This window comes from Hippocampus comes, unplaced genomic scaffold (assembly GCF_001891065.2).
Source record: "Hippocampus comes isolate QL1 unplaced genomic scaffold, H_comes_QL1_v1.1 scaffold132, whole genome shotgun sequence".
Classification (NCBI taxonomy): Eukaryota; Metazoa; Chordata; class Actinopteri; order Syngnathiformes; family Syngnathidae; genus Hippocampus; species Hippocampus comes.
Genome location: NW_017805467.1, coordinates 1,660,482 through 1,676,374, shown reverse-complemented (window position 1 = coordinate 1,676,374; position 15,893 = coordinate 1,660,482). Strand labels below are relative to the sequence as shown.

The following is a 15,893-nucleotide window of genomic DNA, read 5'->3' as shown; positions in this document are numbered from 1 at the left end:
ATTTTTTAAGTAGTCTTTAAAAATTATTTGTAAATCCAGGTGATTCTGTTCTGTGCAGCCACTTGACAAAATAAAATTGAATAAATCCAACACGCCATTTTTTTTTCCATGTCATGGTTGATGTTTGCTAAATGCCTTAGCTGTGTAATTGTTCTTGCTTATTAAAAACAAACTTAAAAAAGAAACACAGATTTATAGGGAACCCCACTGTTTTGGGGGGAAAAGGACTGCGAAGAGCGAAAATTTGCGATTATGTGACTATTACATGCTTTTGTATTAATAAAGTGGCTGAGTAGCCATTGATATCATGTTTATTTACATAAATAGTACATACACACACATATAATCATGTTAACAGCGCCAGGTTTATTTGTAGCCCATGCTATACAGCCAGAACTGAAGTATTGTGTTTCTGATGGCCATAGTATTTCATAGTACGGTAATTGATATATTAATGATTACCACTAAGTTAATCTTTGCAGTGTGAGACTGGAAAAAAAATACTCCGATTTTGTGATGTTCTGTATTCATGATGCTGCAGTGTGAGACTGGAAAAAAATACTCTGATTTTGTAGTGTGCTGTATTCATGATGCCATATGAGTACAATAAAAGTGTTAAACAACATATTTTCAAAAATGAATTTATTTTATTGAATAAACCTGGAGTACACAGCTGCTGATGTAATTATGTTCATTGTTAATGCATAGTTTTCAAACATTTACCCTTTAAATATTCTACTTTTTAATATCAGAATTCTTGATTATGAATATCAGTTAAAATAGAAAAATGGGTTCCCATTGTGAACGTTTACGGAACCCAAAATTAGTTACCGTGGTTTCCCATCAGGTGATCCAACGGAACCAAAAAACGGCTTCTATGAATTTCTGAAATCCTCAGGCCTGCAAAGGTTTTTTTTTCGATAACGGGAGGTAGTGATGTGGTGAATTTGTGAATGCCAAACAGCAAATTTGCAGTGGTTAAGTGGCAATATTCTCAAATGGCACTAAGTGTGTCCAGCCTACTTTTAGAATGCCCACTGTATTATCATGGCCGACTTTCCACTGGACTTCACCCCAATCCATGCCATTGTCCACAATAGCGGTCTGATGGACACAAATCAACTCTTTGTTGCTGTGAGTGGGAGGAAAATAAGACGAGCTCACAATAGCTTACAGTGTGTGTTTTTTTTTTCATAACACACATTAATGCCAACCCGGCTACATTATTATCTCCCACACCAAGCACTGACTATATTCTGAACAGGTCGCACAATGATGCCTTGTACTTAGATGTTTGGACAAAGGACAGAGCACTTTTTGTGCTGTCACGCGGTGATCTGTTGCGAAACAGTCAGACGTGGTTTTATAGCTATAATGCGCATTTTAAAGCTTCCAAAGAGTACTGTAGCAAAGTAACATCATTTTCCGGGTTGCTCTTATAGTCACACTTCTGTTTTTGTATTACATTCAAGTTGACATCATAGTTATTTTACAAGGAAGCTACTATGTGCGGATGTGACTGTCCAATGTGACTTGATGTAATTTTTTTTTTCTCCACAATTTCAGGGCATAATTTAGGTTTGTCTATTTTTGTGTCGTTGTATGACACGTGTATGCACCTAAATGTGGCAGGGTGGTGTTCAGTGCCAGTATATGTGGGAAATCCGGATTTATATGTTTGTGGCGCTTTTAATTTGCGATAAAAAAAAAGAACAAAACAATATCCCAAGCTGTTAGCATTAGTGGTGCTGTTAATACGGTGTTGGGTAAACTGATGGGCAGAAAGGCCCAGGGATGGGTTGATTTTACCATCTGTCTCTACTCTTTATAATCATGGGTGAGTGGTGTATTTTATTTACTGTACTACAACTATGAAGCCAACATTTAGAATTTTGGGGTTGGGGGGAATCACGATATTCCCTTTTTGGCAAATTGTTCTGAACTTAGCAGCCTACAATATGGTTAGTATACAGTACTGTCCAATGAGAAACCACTGCAGTTTGTCAAACCTTCTTTCTCGTGGATTATATGGATAGTTTTGCATGAATCAACAGCACGGCCATTTTGGTGTTTGGTTCTCCCATTTGTTCCAAAAGACAGAATTTGGTCAGATACTGCTTCCTCTGCAGCGGAGGCTCAGTCGGATTCTGCCGTCACCACGAAATAGTTTTGTCTATCAGTAAAACATCACGCTTTATATACACAACAGCGTGATTCTAAGAGTATTTATAAAAAAGGCAGTGTCATCAGTTATGTTGAGAGTACTTTGAGTTTTATATTCATTGCTCATTTTGGTCTATAACTGCATCATAGTGTAAAGTAGTGATGTGGAAATGATGCTTCAAGAGGTCTTATGAACCACGTGTATTCTGTGACTGTGCCACTGTTGGTTTAAAGAAACGGGTTGAAGATATGGCGAGTCAGTGTGCTTTCAGCCCTATGTTGAACAGAGTGCCATCTAGAGGAGTAAAAAATACAACTGGTTCATCAAACATTTTGAAGCTTCATTTTCCCCATCATGTTAACTCATCAGGTATCTTGGAAGTTATCAAGCTCCCCTGCATTAAAAAAAAAAAAAAAAAAAACTTACAGAATGAACTACACAATGTCCATTCACGATTTTATTATTATTATTATTAGCATTATTATTGTTATTTAATTTTTTATTTTTTAATGAACTGAGAATAGTTTGTTCATGCGTGTCAGTCTTCATAGATTTATATCTTGGAGTGTAAATGTGCATGTTTGTTTAAACAGAGCTAGCTTTAGTTCTCCCCTCTTGAGACTGAACTAATCTAAGTTCTCCGAGGACAAGAGGGGCCATTAAATTGAATTCTGAAAAGGACCATTGCAGAGACTACGGTTTGATTATTATGTTGAATGGAGTGGCAGCTGGCAAAGAAGACAATAATTTGAGCATTCAGTAGGTAAAAACAACCCAAGGGTTTATCTGTTTTTGCAGCCTGCGATGGATGAGAAAAGGCAAAATAGAACATTTTTTTTCTAAAGGATTTTCTAGGCGAAGAGAGGAAAAAAAAACCCGTCTTCACTTCAAATTAGATTTTTTTTCGTGTGTCACTATATAAAAATGAACAAGTATCACAAATTAAAACATCGAGCTTCATATTTTTTCAAGTTGAAATACTTGTAACTTGTAAAGCTCCCATCCTTTTTTAATATTTTTAAAATTAATTTCTCAACACCTTTCCAAAAAAAAGATCCTTGCCAGAGAACCATTTTCTTCACACTGCAGTCAGCCAAGTTTTTCATTCCTCTTCCCTCTCAGTCACTCCAAATAATCTCGTTCTCCGTTACCCACATCCATTTCCAGAGTGAATACGAGCCATGCTTCCACAACTGTCCCAGCTGCCCTTCAAACACTTCTTTCCCTCTCCTGTGGCAATTTTTAAAGGGCGCTCAACAAGCCTTGGGCCGGTTGGTGTGATGCTAGTCTGAGTCTTTTGGCAGAAGGCCAGAAGATGATGTCACACCGACAGCTCCTGCACACACACACACACACACACACACACACACACACACACATCCAATCCAATCAGCGACATCTTCATTGTCAAGGACTGTCTCGCATCGCTCTCACCTTCCCTTTTCAGCTCCCGACTGCTTTAATTCATTACCTACCCTCTATATATTATGCCATCCTTCCCGACCTGCCTTCCACTAACTCACATTGGCCCCTTTTTGATTGTCATCACGGACAATGCTACCTATGTCCTTTGACCGGAATCATGGTTGGCCACAGCTGTAAATGAGGAGAAGCAGAAAGCAAACAGCATCCGTGTGCATGTGTGTGTTCATCTTCTCTTGGAGCAAGGTGTCAACCCTTAGTGGTAAACAAAATGGCCAGGCAATAAAGTCCGCATTTAGGAGGTCAGCGCAACAGACGTGCCTCGCAGGTGTCGACCTGCACACCTGCCTGCAGCATGACCCAGACGGCGCCTGGTCTCAGCCTTTTTCAAGGTAGATTTTGACTCCCAAGTTTAGGTGTTAAGTGCAAGTTTTTGCTTTTTGTTTAATAGTTAGTTTTTATGTCATTTGGAGTTTATTTTTAAATTCAGTCACTTTAAATTACTTTTCAAAGAAGGTTTGTTAGTTTTTATTAGTTTTAGTGTTGTATGTTTTTTTAAGATGGTGGATTTCTTGTGTGCAAGATTTAAAAGCATTGCACTAAGTATTGGGCAGTAAAAACTCAACAAAAAATATTTTCAGATAGAAAAAAGAAGCAGACATTTTAGTTCTGTCGGTTTGGCATTGGCCAGCATGAGTCTGAATGCGTTAACATTGTTACGGTTACAGATTGAAGCTGAAATCTCATTTACCTCTACAAAGAAAAAATAAATAAATGGAAGTTGCACAGCCATATGCTATCAAGTGAATACAAAAATCAGTTGGAACAAACTCCTACAATTTCATTTAAATTTTTAAATGTATGTCAGTGCTTTTGACAAGGCCGTGATCGCACTCCACTGAAAACACAAGATTGAATATTCATGGATTTTCAAAAGGCTGTAAAGGTTGCTGGTATTCAGACAGTTTAAAAATTCTGGTATTTCTGTGCTTCACAAGGAAACATTTCAAAAGCAAACTTCGATGTACCCCGCTGTTGTTGCAACTACGTGGTTTCGAATGTCACCACCTGAAATAAAATGGGTAATTTACCAAAGTTTCCTTTCAAAGCAACATTAATTATCCCAAAGACTCCTGCGGGACTAACAAATGGTCAACACAACATACACAATACTTGCTGGGGTCGCGAATTAGAGAACAGTGAAAGGCAAAGGCTTGTGGGAAAGCAATTCCCTTGAGAGGTTTCCAAGGCTGGGAATTTTGCATTCCTGTAATAACATCCCTATGTTGCAGTTCTCCTTGCCCACGCAAGCCTTAAAGTCAAAAGGAGTGCTCATTTGATGCCATAGCTAGCAATACATGCATTTTTTTTTTTGCTAGTGTTCTGGTACTACACTGCCATCTATTTTCTGATGTACTCAGCTAATTGTTTCAACATCAGCACACGACCGTTTAGAAACCACTAACTGGCCCACTTGTACTGCATTAGCAAGGCAAGGATTGAGGTGTCCATTTAACATTTGTCAAAGCTTCTTCTAACCAAATCTTTTTTTTTTTTTTGCTTTGCTTTTTGGCTTTTGCTCATCTTTGCTTGTAATGTTCATCTCAAGATTAGATTCTTTCTGATTTACCGCTTCACCTACTACATATGAATGTGGAGCCGCTTGCCCTTGATGTAAGTTACACTGAAAATGTAAATGCTTCAGGCGTCCTTCAGCAATGGGTGCTTTCGTTGCGTAAGCTATTCTGCCTCCTGTGGGGCTTCCCTATCCATAGCAGCTAATGACAGGTGTGCCCCATATCAAGTTACTTTGGTAGAGATTTGACAGGATATGCTGGATGGAAACGAAAGAATGATGCTGGGAGGTATACTGGACTATTTACATAATAGTCCTGCAGTTCCATGCAAATTCATGTGATTCTCAGCTGCGCATCTGCAATGCAAGCATAGTTTAGTATGCATGAGTTTGAAGGAGGAGTAAGCACAGGGAGGAAATGAGGGAGTAGCAAAAACGAACATGAGGGATTGGAAAGATGACTGTTTTGATCAGGGAGATATATTTAGAAACCTTATACAGTGGACCCCAGCATGCTCGCAGTTCTGCACCCGCGGGTTCACATATTCATTCACATATTTCCCTCGTTTCTTGTTATGTTTAAATATATTTGGATTTGTTTCCCTGCATTGTGCACACTTTTGTAGTAGAGGGACAAGAGACAAAACATCCCCCTCACAACTGGCTAATTTTAGGCTGCAAAGGAGGCCAAACATGATTTAACTCTAAATCTTCTTTGGGCATTTTGAATGTCAGAAGTATGTCAAAGACATGATATACCGGGGAACCTTTTTTTTATAGTTTGAAATCAATGCTTCTCCATTTAAACATATGTTCTGCCTTATCTCTTCAGCCTTTGTTTTTAGTCGAGCGTTGAACTGCAGTAAAGAGAGTCATGCGTAGCCACCGTTAAACTGAATCCCACACATAGCCTTAAGTTATGTTCGGTTTGCACGTTCAACAACAATAGGTGTTGTAATTGTGTTGTGAAGTTTGTAAAGCTCGCTGAAGTGCAGATAAAAAAGGCATGCCCTAAGGAGAGGACCATAAATCATAACCCTGGTCATCCTCTGTGCACGGATGGAGTAATCTCCCTCAGGCATGGCAAGGTTTCCTCTACCTTCAACACTGTTTACTGTGAGAACAAAAGGCACATCACTCTCTCAGTCACCGATACAATTGCTCTTGTCATCTGTCTCTATTTCCTTTAGTCATTACCAATGCCTTCCTTTACCTGCCAGGCAAAGAAAGAGAACGACGGCTAAACGGCATGTTGGTCGCGTGTTGGGCTATTGTGTTGAAGGCTAAGATGGTTTTCTTCAAGACGCCCACTCTTTTCAGGAAACGTGCTGTAATTCCACTGCAGGGTTCATGTATTTAAAAAAAAAAAAGAAAAAAAAAGTTAAATGGCAGAAGGTATTATTTGGTATAAATGTGTTCGTTACCCCCACCTCCAAGCTCCTCGCCTCCACCCCCATACGTGGCATTCACCGTTTGTGCTTTATTGGGAGAAGAGTAGTAGTATTTCTTTGAGACAGGCTGCAAACCAGTCCAAGGTGCACCCCGCCCTTTGCCTCAAAGTTGCTTTAATAGGCTACAGCTCACATGCAAAACTTTGCATTATACTAGACAGTCGAACTGTCTGAAAGCTGCCTTGGTTTGTGCATAAATACAAACTACATCCAAACTAATTTGATTTAAGGTTGTGTGCCTTATGTAAACTGTCATTTTGCTGTTTGCGCACCTGGGCTCGAAAGCAAACAATCACAGCTGTAAAACAACTCTTTGTGATATTGGTGACACCTTTCAAGGACAGAATTGGTGTCACATTCTACTTTGTAATGAACTAAAGTACAGAGATGAGAAGATGCAAACGACTCATCGGCAAAAAAAAAACAAGAAAGCCAGGTTGGGGAAAAGCCATTTGGAGTCCATCTGTTCGACTACTTTTTGAGGGGCATGTTCCGTTCCACATGTTTTAATTTATCCCTACGATACAACTACCTGCAGAGCAAAACAGAACTGTTGCCACTCTTCGGCATGATAACACAACTGACTGTTCTAGTATAATACAAAAGGAGTGTAAGTTAGAAAATGTAACAAAAAGAACACGTTGATAATACACATGATTGAGTTGCATGACTGGATAAGAAGAAATATTAGGAAACACAATTTAAAAAAAAAAAAAAAATCCATTCCATAACGCTGACTATCAATTTTAAACGTGTGCGTGTGATTGTGTGTGGGTCTAGGGGAGTGCAATGTATTTATATATTTTTTATATTTTTATATTTTGCGACGCACTTGGGGGTGGAGGCTCCTGCAGAATTTCGTTGTAACAAGTGTGCAATGACAATAAAGTATTCATTCATAATATACCATGCATGTTTTCGGGAATGTGGGTGGAAACCAGAGAACCTGGAGAAAACCCACACAGGCAAGAGGAAAACGTGCAAACTCCACACAGCAAGGCCGTTATGAAATGTGATCTGATCTTCATCACAACATTACAGTCAAGAAACCCAGCCTGCTCAGAGTCATACAAGACAAAACATTATGTGTTCATGTTTTCATTGAAGACACAATGTTGCTAATAGATTTTCCAAAAGCTTCACTGGGTCAGGAGTCAGCTAACTATAAGATCACAGCACGAAATTCTCAATGAGGTCAAGAACAATCTTAGGCGTGATTTCAGAAACAAAAATCATAAATCAAGAATGGATGTCATTTGAGGACACTTCAGAGGTAGCCACTGCAGTTTGGGGAAAAAAAGAAAAAAAAAAGACGGCTGCAGAGTAAGTTTGCTGAAAAGTGCCTTGGGGTTTCAACACAATAGTGGCAAAATGTTGTGTGGAGAGGAAAAAAAAAGGCACAGCACACCACCATCAAAATCTCATCTCAACTATGAAGTACTGTATAGACAAGCGGGCATCATGGTTCCACATCGCTTTGCTGCCTCAGGTCTAGAATGCATTATATCGTTGATGAGAAAATTCATTTCCAAGTTAATCAAGAAATTCTGCAGGCGAACTGAAGCCACAGACATCCCTCTGCCAATCAAAGCTGTCTAAACTGGTCCAGTCTTGACCTCAACTCAATTGAGCTGCTGTGGCATGACCTCAAGAGACCACACCAGACATCTCAAGACTATTGCAGAGCTGAATCAGTTTAGTCAAGAGAAATTGTCCAAAATTCTTCTTGACAGTTGCGCAGATCTGAGCTGCAACTGCAGGACACAAACCCGTTGTTAGAGGTGATTGCCGCCAAAGGATGCCCAACCACTTCATTTCATCAGCTCTCAATGTGATGTTTATTTGGTGTGAAAACAATAGTTGGTGTGGCCTTTGTTTAAAAAAAAGGGGGTTGTCCAGTTTGTTAATTAGATGAAAATAAGATCACATTTTATGACCAATTTATGGAGAAATGCAGGTCATTCCAAAGGTTTTTTTCTTGCAAGAGAATGTCATTCACATATGTTCTATTTTTGTTTTTAATATAGAGAGAGAGAGAGAGAGAGAGAGAGAGAGAGAGAGAGAGAGAGAGAGAGAGAGAGAGAGAGAGAGAGAGAGAGAGAGAGAGAGAGAGAGAGAGAGAGTAGCTACGGAGATTGGCTACAATAATTTAAAAAGTTCACTCAAGATGTCTGATGGCTGCTAATAATGCATCACTTCCCTGGGGCTTCACACTGTCTGCAAACAAAACATTAACATCGGCTCTTTTGTGTCTGTTTCTTCTTGTAGAGTGCCAAAGCATCCTGCCAGCAGAACTCAATCTTCCCCGTGCTGCTGGGGCTTCGGCTCTCCAGCCAGGTCACAGATCAACCCCCCCTATCCCTGCCCCATCCTCCACATACACCCACTGGAACCAAGATGGCCACAAGGTGTGCTACTCATCTCCCTTTTCCACTCCTGCTGCCTCTTACCACTCTGCTGCTCTCACTGCTGCTCACCGGCTCACACGCCTTATGTAAGTACCAGTCGAGCGTCGCGGCCCCTCTCAGTGACATTTGCTAACACTTGTTTAACTCTGACAAAGCATTTGGTTGGTTTGTATAGTGCCCAACATAGTCATGCCATAAATAATGCCGTTCTTTTCTCTTGGTGAGAATATGTTCACGCGAGCCAACAGAATTTCAATTGGCTTTATCAAATAATTTAGAGATTGATGAAGAAAACTGCATAGAAGCCTTTACACTTTGTGAAAGATGGTCACGACAGAGTGTTTTTACTTTTTATTTGACTTTAACAAAATGATGGAGAAAATTATGACACTAAAACGGTGCTCATCAAGGTCAGGTTTTCTACATGGCTGAGCGGTAAAATAACCCGATTGCGATCCAATCTTGTGCTTGAAATTCTGCATGGGTGGGTTAATAATGGAACCAATACAAAAATTAGACAGCACCTAACAATAAAATACCATTTAATTAAAAACAATCCATTAAAAGTTGCATGACGTGAAATATAGAACAGAAGCAGTTATTTTGAGTCATTGTATTTTATCAACGCGTAACTATATTTTGCTGAAATGTAATTCATGCTGTTTGACCTTTTAAGAATATGGCACTTGGAAAGTTGAGCATGTCAACCTGAGCTCTGCACATACTTTGTCCTAGAGGTGCTTTCGCCTGGCTTCCACTGCATATTTGTGAGAGCCACATGCAGATCAGGTTGCCACACATGTCTCTCTCATGCTGTTTTCAAACCAATGCGACAGAACTATTTTACGGTGCAAGTGTTACAATATGTAACAAAATCACTTATTTTCCATTTGCTTGACCTTTCATATGGAGTGAAAAGTTTGTTCAGCTGGACAGCAAATGCTTTTCTGTCCAGCTGAACAAACCTTACGGATACCCCCCTGAAACTAATCATATGTCAATCATTCTAGAACAAAAATCAATCTTTCAGAATGGCATCAATATGAAGAGTTAGTTGTTCCATCCCAATATTGGTGGGACATCAGTCGTGTCTTAGTCCGCCCTGTCAGCTCCTGCTTCAAGATTTGTGCAGCATCATTTCTCTATTACGATGGGTTTAGATCAGCATTAAGAGAGGAAACAAAGGGGAGTCTCTGTAAAGAAACAGAACAGGAGTGATGACAATGTTGGGGGAGTGCTCATTCTTTGTAAATACTTTGCCTGTGTGTGTGTGTGTGTGTGTGTGTGCGTGTGTGTGTGTGTGTTTGTGTGTGTGTGTGTTTATTTTTGTTTTTGTATATTCATTTGTATGCATTGGTGTAGTACTCCATTGTACATAAATACATTTGCATAGTATATGTCAATTATGACTTTTTGGGGACAATATACCACAAGATAAACTACGGTGCATTATTGTTACATTTAATTGTCTTACTTGTATAAGTTTTATAAAAGATGGATGGATACAAAATGAACAAAAAAAAACATTGCCAGGGGGAAAAAATAACATTGGAAACCATTATGACTCGTGCATTGTGTACCCAAAACAATTTAAATGTGATTAAAATTAAGAGACAGTTGTTAGGTATAATTAAAAAAAGGAAATAAATACATCCAAAATAAGTGCACAGCCTTCACGGGTAGCTAAACTCAACTAGGGAGGAATTGATTGTGGTCATGTTGCAACAGAGCTGTCTTTCTTTGATTGCGTGGAGGTTTAGAAAGTCTGGTCACGTGATCGTGCAGTGTTTTCGCTCAGCTGGTGGAAAACATTTCAAACTGCATGCAGAAAGGTGACAAGGCAATGTTTTTTTTTCTTCCCATTTTGCATTTTCTAAGGATGAACTAACTATTTATTTTCAGTCAGATTCAAACAAATGCTCCTCACGTTTTTCTTTCTCACACGTCTCTCTCACACCATCATTAACTGTTCACATGTCTTCCTTGTCCTAGTCTTTTCCCTTTCTTCTTGAAACATACTGTCATACCGTGATTTTGTTTGCTTGAACGCCCCTCTCCCCCACTCCAAGCCGCACTCAGCTACGCACAGTGGCACTTCTATTTGGAAATGACCCCCACAAAACATGTCAATCTTCCCTGCTGCTGTCCCACTCCGCCCTCCCTTATTCATGTCCATAAACCACAAAGAAACGGAGCCCTTTTAATCAAAAGAAAAAGAACGATGGGCCAGTAAATCCCAATCACAAAACCTTCCATCATATGTAGGTTCATTCATATATTTCATTTCTGCAGGTGCTTCGAGAATACTGGGGGGACTTCGAAGATATTTATTGTGACAGACTTGTGGTATTATTCAACATTGCTATGCATTTATTCAACAAAAGGTAATAAGGAGGATGATAGAAGAATGTATGTGTATACACATACCTACTTTGTACATACATACAATCATACACACACACACACTCACACACAAACACACACACAGATACAATCCATCCATTTTCTGATCCACTTCTCGTCACAAGGGTCGCGGGGTGTGCTGGAGCCGCTGTCTTCGGGAACAGGCGGGGGACACCATGAACCGGTTGCCAGCCATCCGCGCTCACACTCACAACTAGGGACAATTTAGAGTGCTCAATTAGCTTACCAATTTTACCTTTTTTTTTTTTTTTTTTTTTAACCTCTGCACTGTGAGTCCGGCGCGCTTAACATTCGACCGCCGGGCCACTCCTGTTCCAGATACCCAAATATAAGAACAAAAATAATCCATCCATCCATCATCTGAACTTTTCATCCTCAAGAGGGTTGCGAGCGTGTTGGAGCCAATCTCTGCTGACTCCGGGCAGAAGGCGGGGTACACCCTGAACTGGTTGCCAGCCATTCGCAGGGTCCACATAGATGAACAACCATTCCCGCTCACAATCACACCCAGGGACAATTTAGGGTGTTCCATTGACCTGCCACGCCTGTTATTGGAAATTTTGGGCACCCGGAGAAAACCCGCACAGGCACAGGGAGAACATGCAAACTCCCCACAGGGAAGCCGAAGCCCGGATTCAAACCCACAACCTCTACACTGTGAGGCAGACGTGCTAATCAGTTGGTCACCATGCCGCCGAATGAAAAATGATACTTGTAGTTTAATATTAAGAAAACAATGTCGAATAAATGTATTGATTTACAAAATAGATCACTTTTACCTTTAGTAAAATATTTTGATGTTGTGAGAAAGACAGCAAGGAGGAGGTTATTGTCAGGAAGGGTGATCTTCTATTTTTCTACTTTGCTGCAAGTTCTTTATTGAATTCTACGGTCTTTCCTTCTTTCTCAAAGGGCCAACACTTGCGGCTTTTTTTTGGCCCCATGGTGGCTTATCGAGCAGTACCACTAAATTAAATAAGTACACAAAACGTTTTAAAGCTTCTGACAAATGCGCCGCAGCTTCGTGCTGATGTTCACTCAATACAAAAGCACTCAATAGGTTACGCATGCGCATCAAATGTTTTGTGCGGGGCTCAATTCTGGGAGCAGTCCAGTCACATGCTTTTATACATAAACTGAGTGGATGTACGAAAAGTTTGACAACATTCCCGCAAGAACATTTGTCAACCAAAAAGTATGAAAACTAGGGCAAATAAAAAAGCAGTGGCGGTTCTGGCATGAAAATACTGCACTGAGTGGGCAGCCACGCTGACTGATTTTGAAACAAAGCCAAAAAAGCATTGTACGTTTTCTTGTCCCTGTCTTGATAGCTTTTCTTCTTTCTTTCTTGCCTTTGTTCACTGCCAATCATTCATTTTTTTTCACACATTATCTTTTCCACTTCAGTTATGTGTTAGTGACTGTTAAATTCAATTGAGATGTGCCCAGCTGTTGTGTGATCGGCTCTGAAAATTTGCTACCATCTACAGTTTTTTTTTTTTCCCCTCTGTAAAATGGGAAGAAAACAGGTTCATCTTTTATTTAGTCCCAGGCAGGAAGCCATTCGCCAAGAAGTCTCTTGGCACTTTTTGAATTCTTGGAAGATGGCAACAGTTTGGAAACCTTTTCTTTGGCCCCAGTTAAATAATTTAGAATGCTCAAAGAATAAACAAGCAATCAGTAGAGAAGCTCAAGACCATAAAACCTAGACAGCACATCAAATAGGCTCTCGAAGAGAAAGCATTTGGACTGTAATATGGAAAAGAATATCCCGTTTGCATACTTTGGAATGTCTACATTTGAACACATTCTGTTGAGGGATGCCAGATTTGTAAGCAATTTTACCTATGGGAAATCAGAATAATTATAAAAATAATCTGCAATTTTAAATCACATTCTAAAGTCATACAGCATAGCCTGTTGTTTTCTGTCAGTCCACTTAATTGCTGAAGCTTTCAAGATCTTCTCTTAACTCTCTCTCTCTCTCTCTCTCTCTCTCTCTCTCTCTCGTTTTTTGCTGCTATTGTATACTATCTCTCTCTCTTTCTCTCTCTCTTTGTCTCTCTTTTTTTGTTTTTTGTATTTTGCTGCTAATTGCCACCGCGACACAGAAAATCAACAGCATGATAAAAGGGAGACTTTTGGATTAGATTTTTCAGATGAGAAATGACTGACAATGTCACAAAATGCTCTTGCAGTCTTGTCTTACATTATTACCAACGGAAACAAATGAACAATCTGCCCTTTAAATCAGATAAATGACTCTTTTCCTGGTCCATAATTCATTTTTTCCTGAATTTTTGGGGTGGAAATTGGTCAGTTAGATGTATGGTAATTAATTCATACTGATGCAATACTAACATCCGTGGAACTAAAAAATAAATAAATAAAATTCTTCCATCAAAATGCAAATCACTCTTCTCGTGCCAACACCTGACAGAGGACTGCCATCTCCTCCCACCACACAAAAGAAGCAACGGCATTCAGATGAGCCAACCCATCATGACAGTGCTCCCACAGCCAAGCAGCCATCACAGGCAAACAAATACCAAATAGGAAGACTGTGCAATCACAGTGACGCGTTAAAACCTTACACCATAATCAACATTGTTCAGCCCTTGTCGTGCGATGCAAATATGATTTAAATTTTGGCTGAGGAGGCTGCCTGGCTGGCCCCTCCCGAACATATGATTTAAATTTAAATTTTTTTATTTTTTAATAAATGCATTAAACTGGTCCGGTGACCACTCTCATGTAAATAAAGACAGTGGTCCTTTTACCAAGCGACAGATCTAGAAAGAAGAAGAATCCTTGGGTTGGGCATTTGAATAAAGGACATTGGCCATCTATGTGGATGTACCTCAACTTCCAAGTAGTGCACTCCGTTTCGACCCAGTTGTTTCAAGACATAATTATTGAACAATGAACTCCAGAGAGTCAATAGAATTCTTAATAATCAGTCAATCAACTACTTTATTATTTGCACTTATCCCTATCAAATACCATCACAAATCATCAATGTCGTTTAGTTTTATTTTGCATGATGCTTTTCAATGTTCAAGCTCGAGATTTGTTCAGTGATGTTTGTTAATGTCCCACCGCTCCCCCTCCCCTTTTGAAAATGTATTTTTCTTTTCCACAAATGTTTCTTCCACCTCGAGTGTGTCTTGTAACAATTTGTGTTGTTTTTGCAGCCCTCCTCTTCCTCCAGCCAAAGCGCAAATTAGAAATATATTTTTTTCTCTCACTACCAAATTAATGATATTACCAGTACTCTATAGAATAATTAGGATGGGTTTCACCAACAAGGTTTAATTTAATCTGAGATTCACTCTAATCAGAGATGAGGAAATCAATGTTTCAAATGACTTTATCCGGTTTTAAAAGTAAGCAGGGCTCTGTTGCACCATTTAAAACGAATATCAGTTTAGTAAACCTCAGTTAAACTGCATTTAAACCAATATAAAGGATCATTGTGGATATTGAAATTAAAATTAATAATTAGTTGTCTAATTAAATGACGCACTGCTACACCACTGTCAAGACCCCTGTGTCAACGGTTGCTTTTTCGATGAAATGTTACAGCCCGTATCTCACAGAGCGGCAAAGGTTTGGAGAGAGTTCTGGCGGTGGCTGTGGGGAGGAGCGGCTAAGAATAGTAACTGCAGCCAAATTCTCCTGAAGGTTTGCGAGTGTGTGCGCATGTAGATAATGTCATTTGCCAGACATTCACAAACAGTTGTAATGATTGCTTCACTAACTGTGCACACACTCTCAACCTTCGTCACTTCATCACAAGGCTTACATTGTTGCTAGCTAGCAGAGACGTTAGCCTAGCATTATTGTAAACTTGATTGGCTCCATAATGGCTCGACAGAGAAGCTCAAACGTTTGGTCTTTTGTGGTGCAGCTGCATTTCTGTCACTGCCATCGTGTTTGACAGTTGGTCCAGTCTTCCTGTTCAGCTCCAAAACTGTTTCCTTGGTGTACTGGTATATCACCAAAAATTTCGTTTCATCATAAAAATGAAGAAGATTGAGCCAGTTGATCAATTTTCTTGAAGGAACTTCATTATTTTGCTCCACACCTCAAAAACCCAACCATTATGAAAAACGTAACCTTCCCAACTGTCAGTCTAAAATAAGATAAGATAAGATAAGAAAACCTTTATTAGTCTCGCAATGGAGAAATTCCCAATACACAGCAGCAAAGTCATGAAAGGAACAAGTAGAACAACAAAATATAGGAGCTGCTGGAAAGGCAGCCACTCTCGCGGCGCCATTTTGAAGTCAAAATAACAAAAATAACACAACACAACACATAGGACACAAGACAGTCGTGCAATCTTCACCACTTTACTGCATACACTTTGTTGTCTGAAGCAGTTATAGATGAAAGAGGAGAGGATCAAAGTGTCCTTTCACCAGTGGATCAGAGACGTCATGCTG

General features: G+C 39.6%; 1 protein-coding gene across 15 annotated transcripts in view; it reads left to right on the top strand.

The window, feature by feature from the left end:
* ptprsa (protein tyrosine phosphatase receptor type Sa) overlaps positions 1 to 15,893 on the top strand; it is a 237,882-nt gene that overhangs the window by 105,362 nt on the left and 116,627 nt on the right. For all 15 annotated transcript variants that reach the window (XM_019875182.1, XM_019875184.1, XM_019875183.1 and 12 more), the window contains one exon: positions 8,882 to 9,107. In XM_019875182.1, the coding sequence (XP_019730741.1) occupies positions 9,011 to 9,107 (97 nt within the window). In that variant the 5' untranslated portion in view covers positions 8,882 to 9,010. The remainder of the gene's footprint in view (positions 1 to 8,881; positions 9,108 to 15,893) is intronic.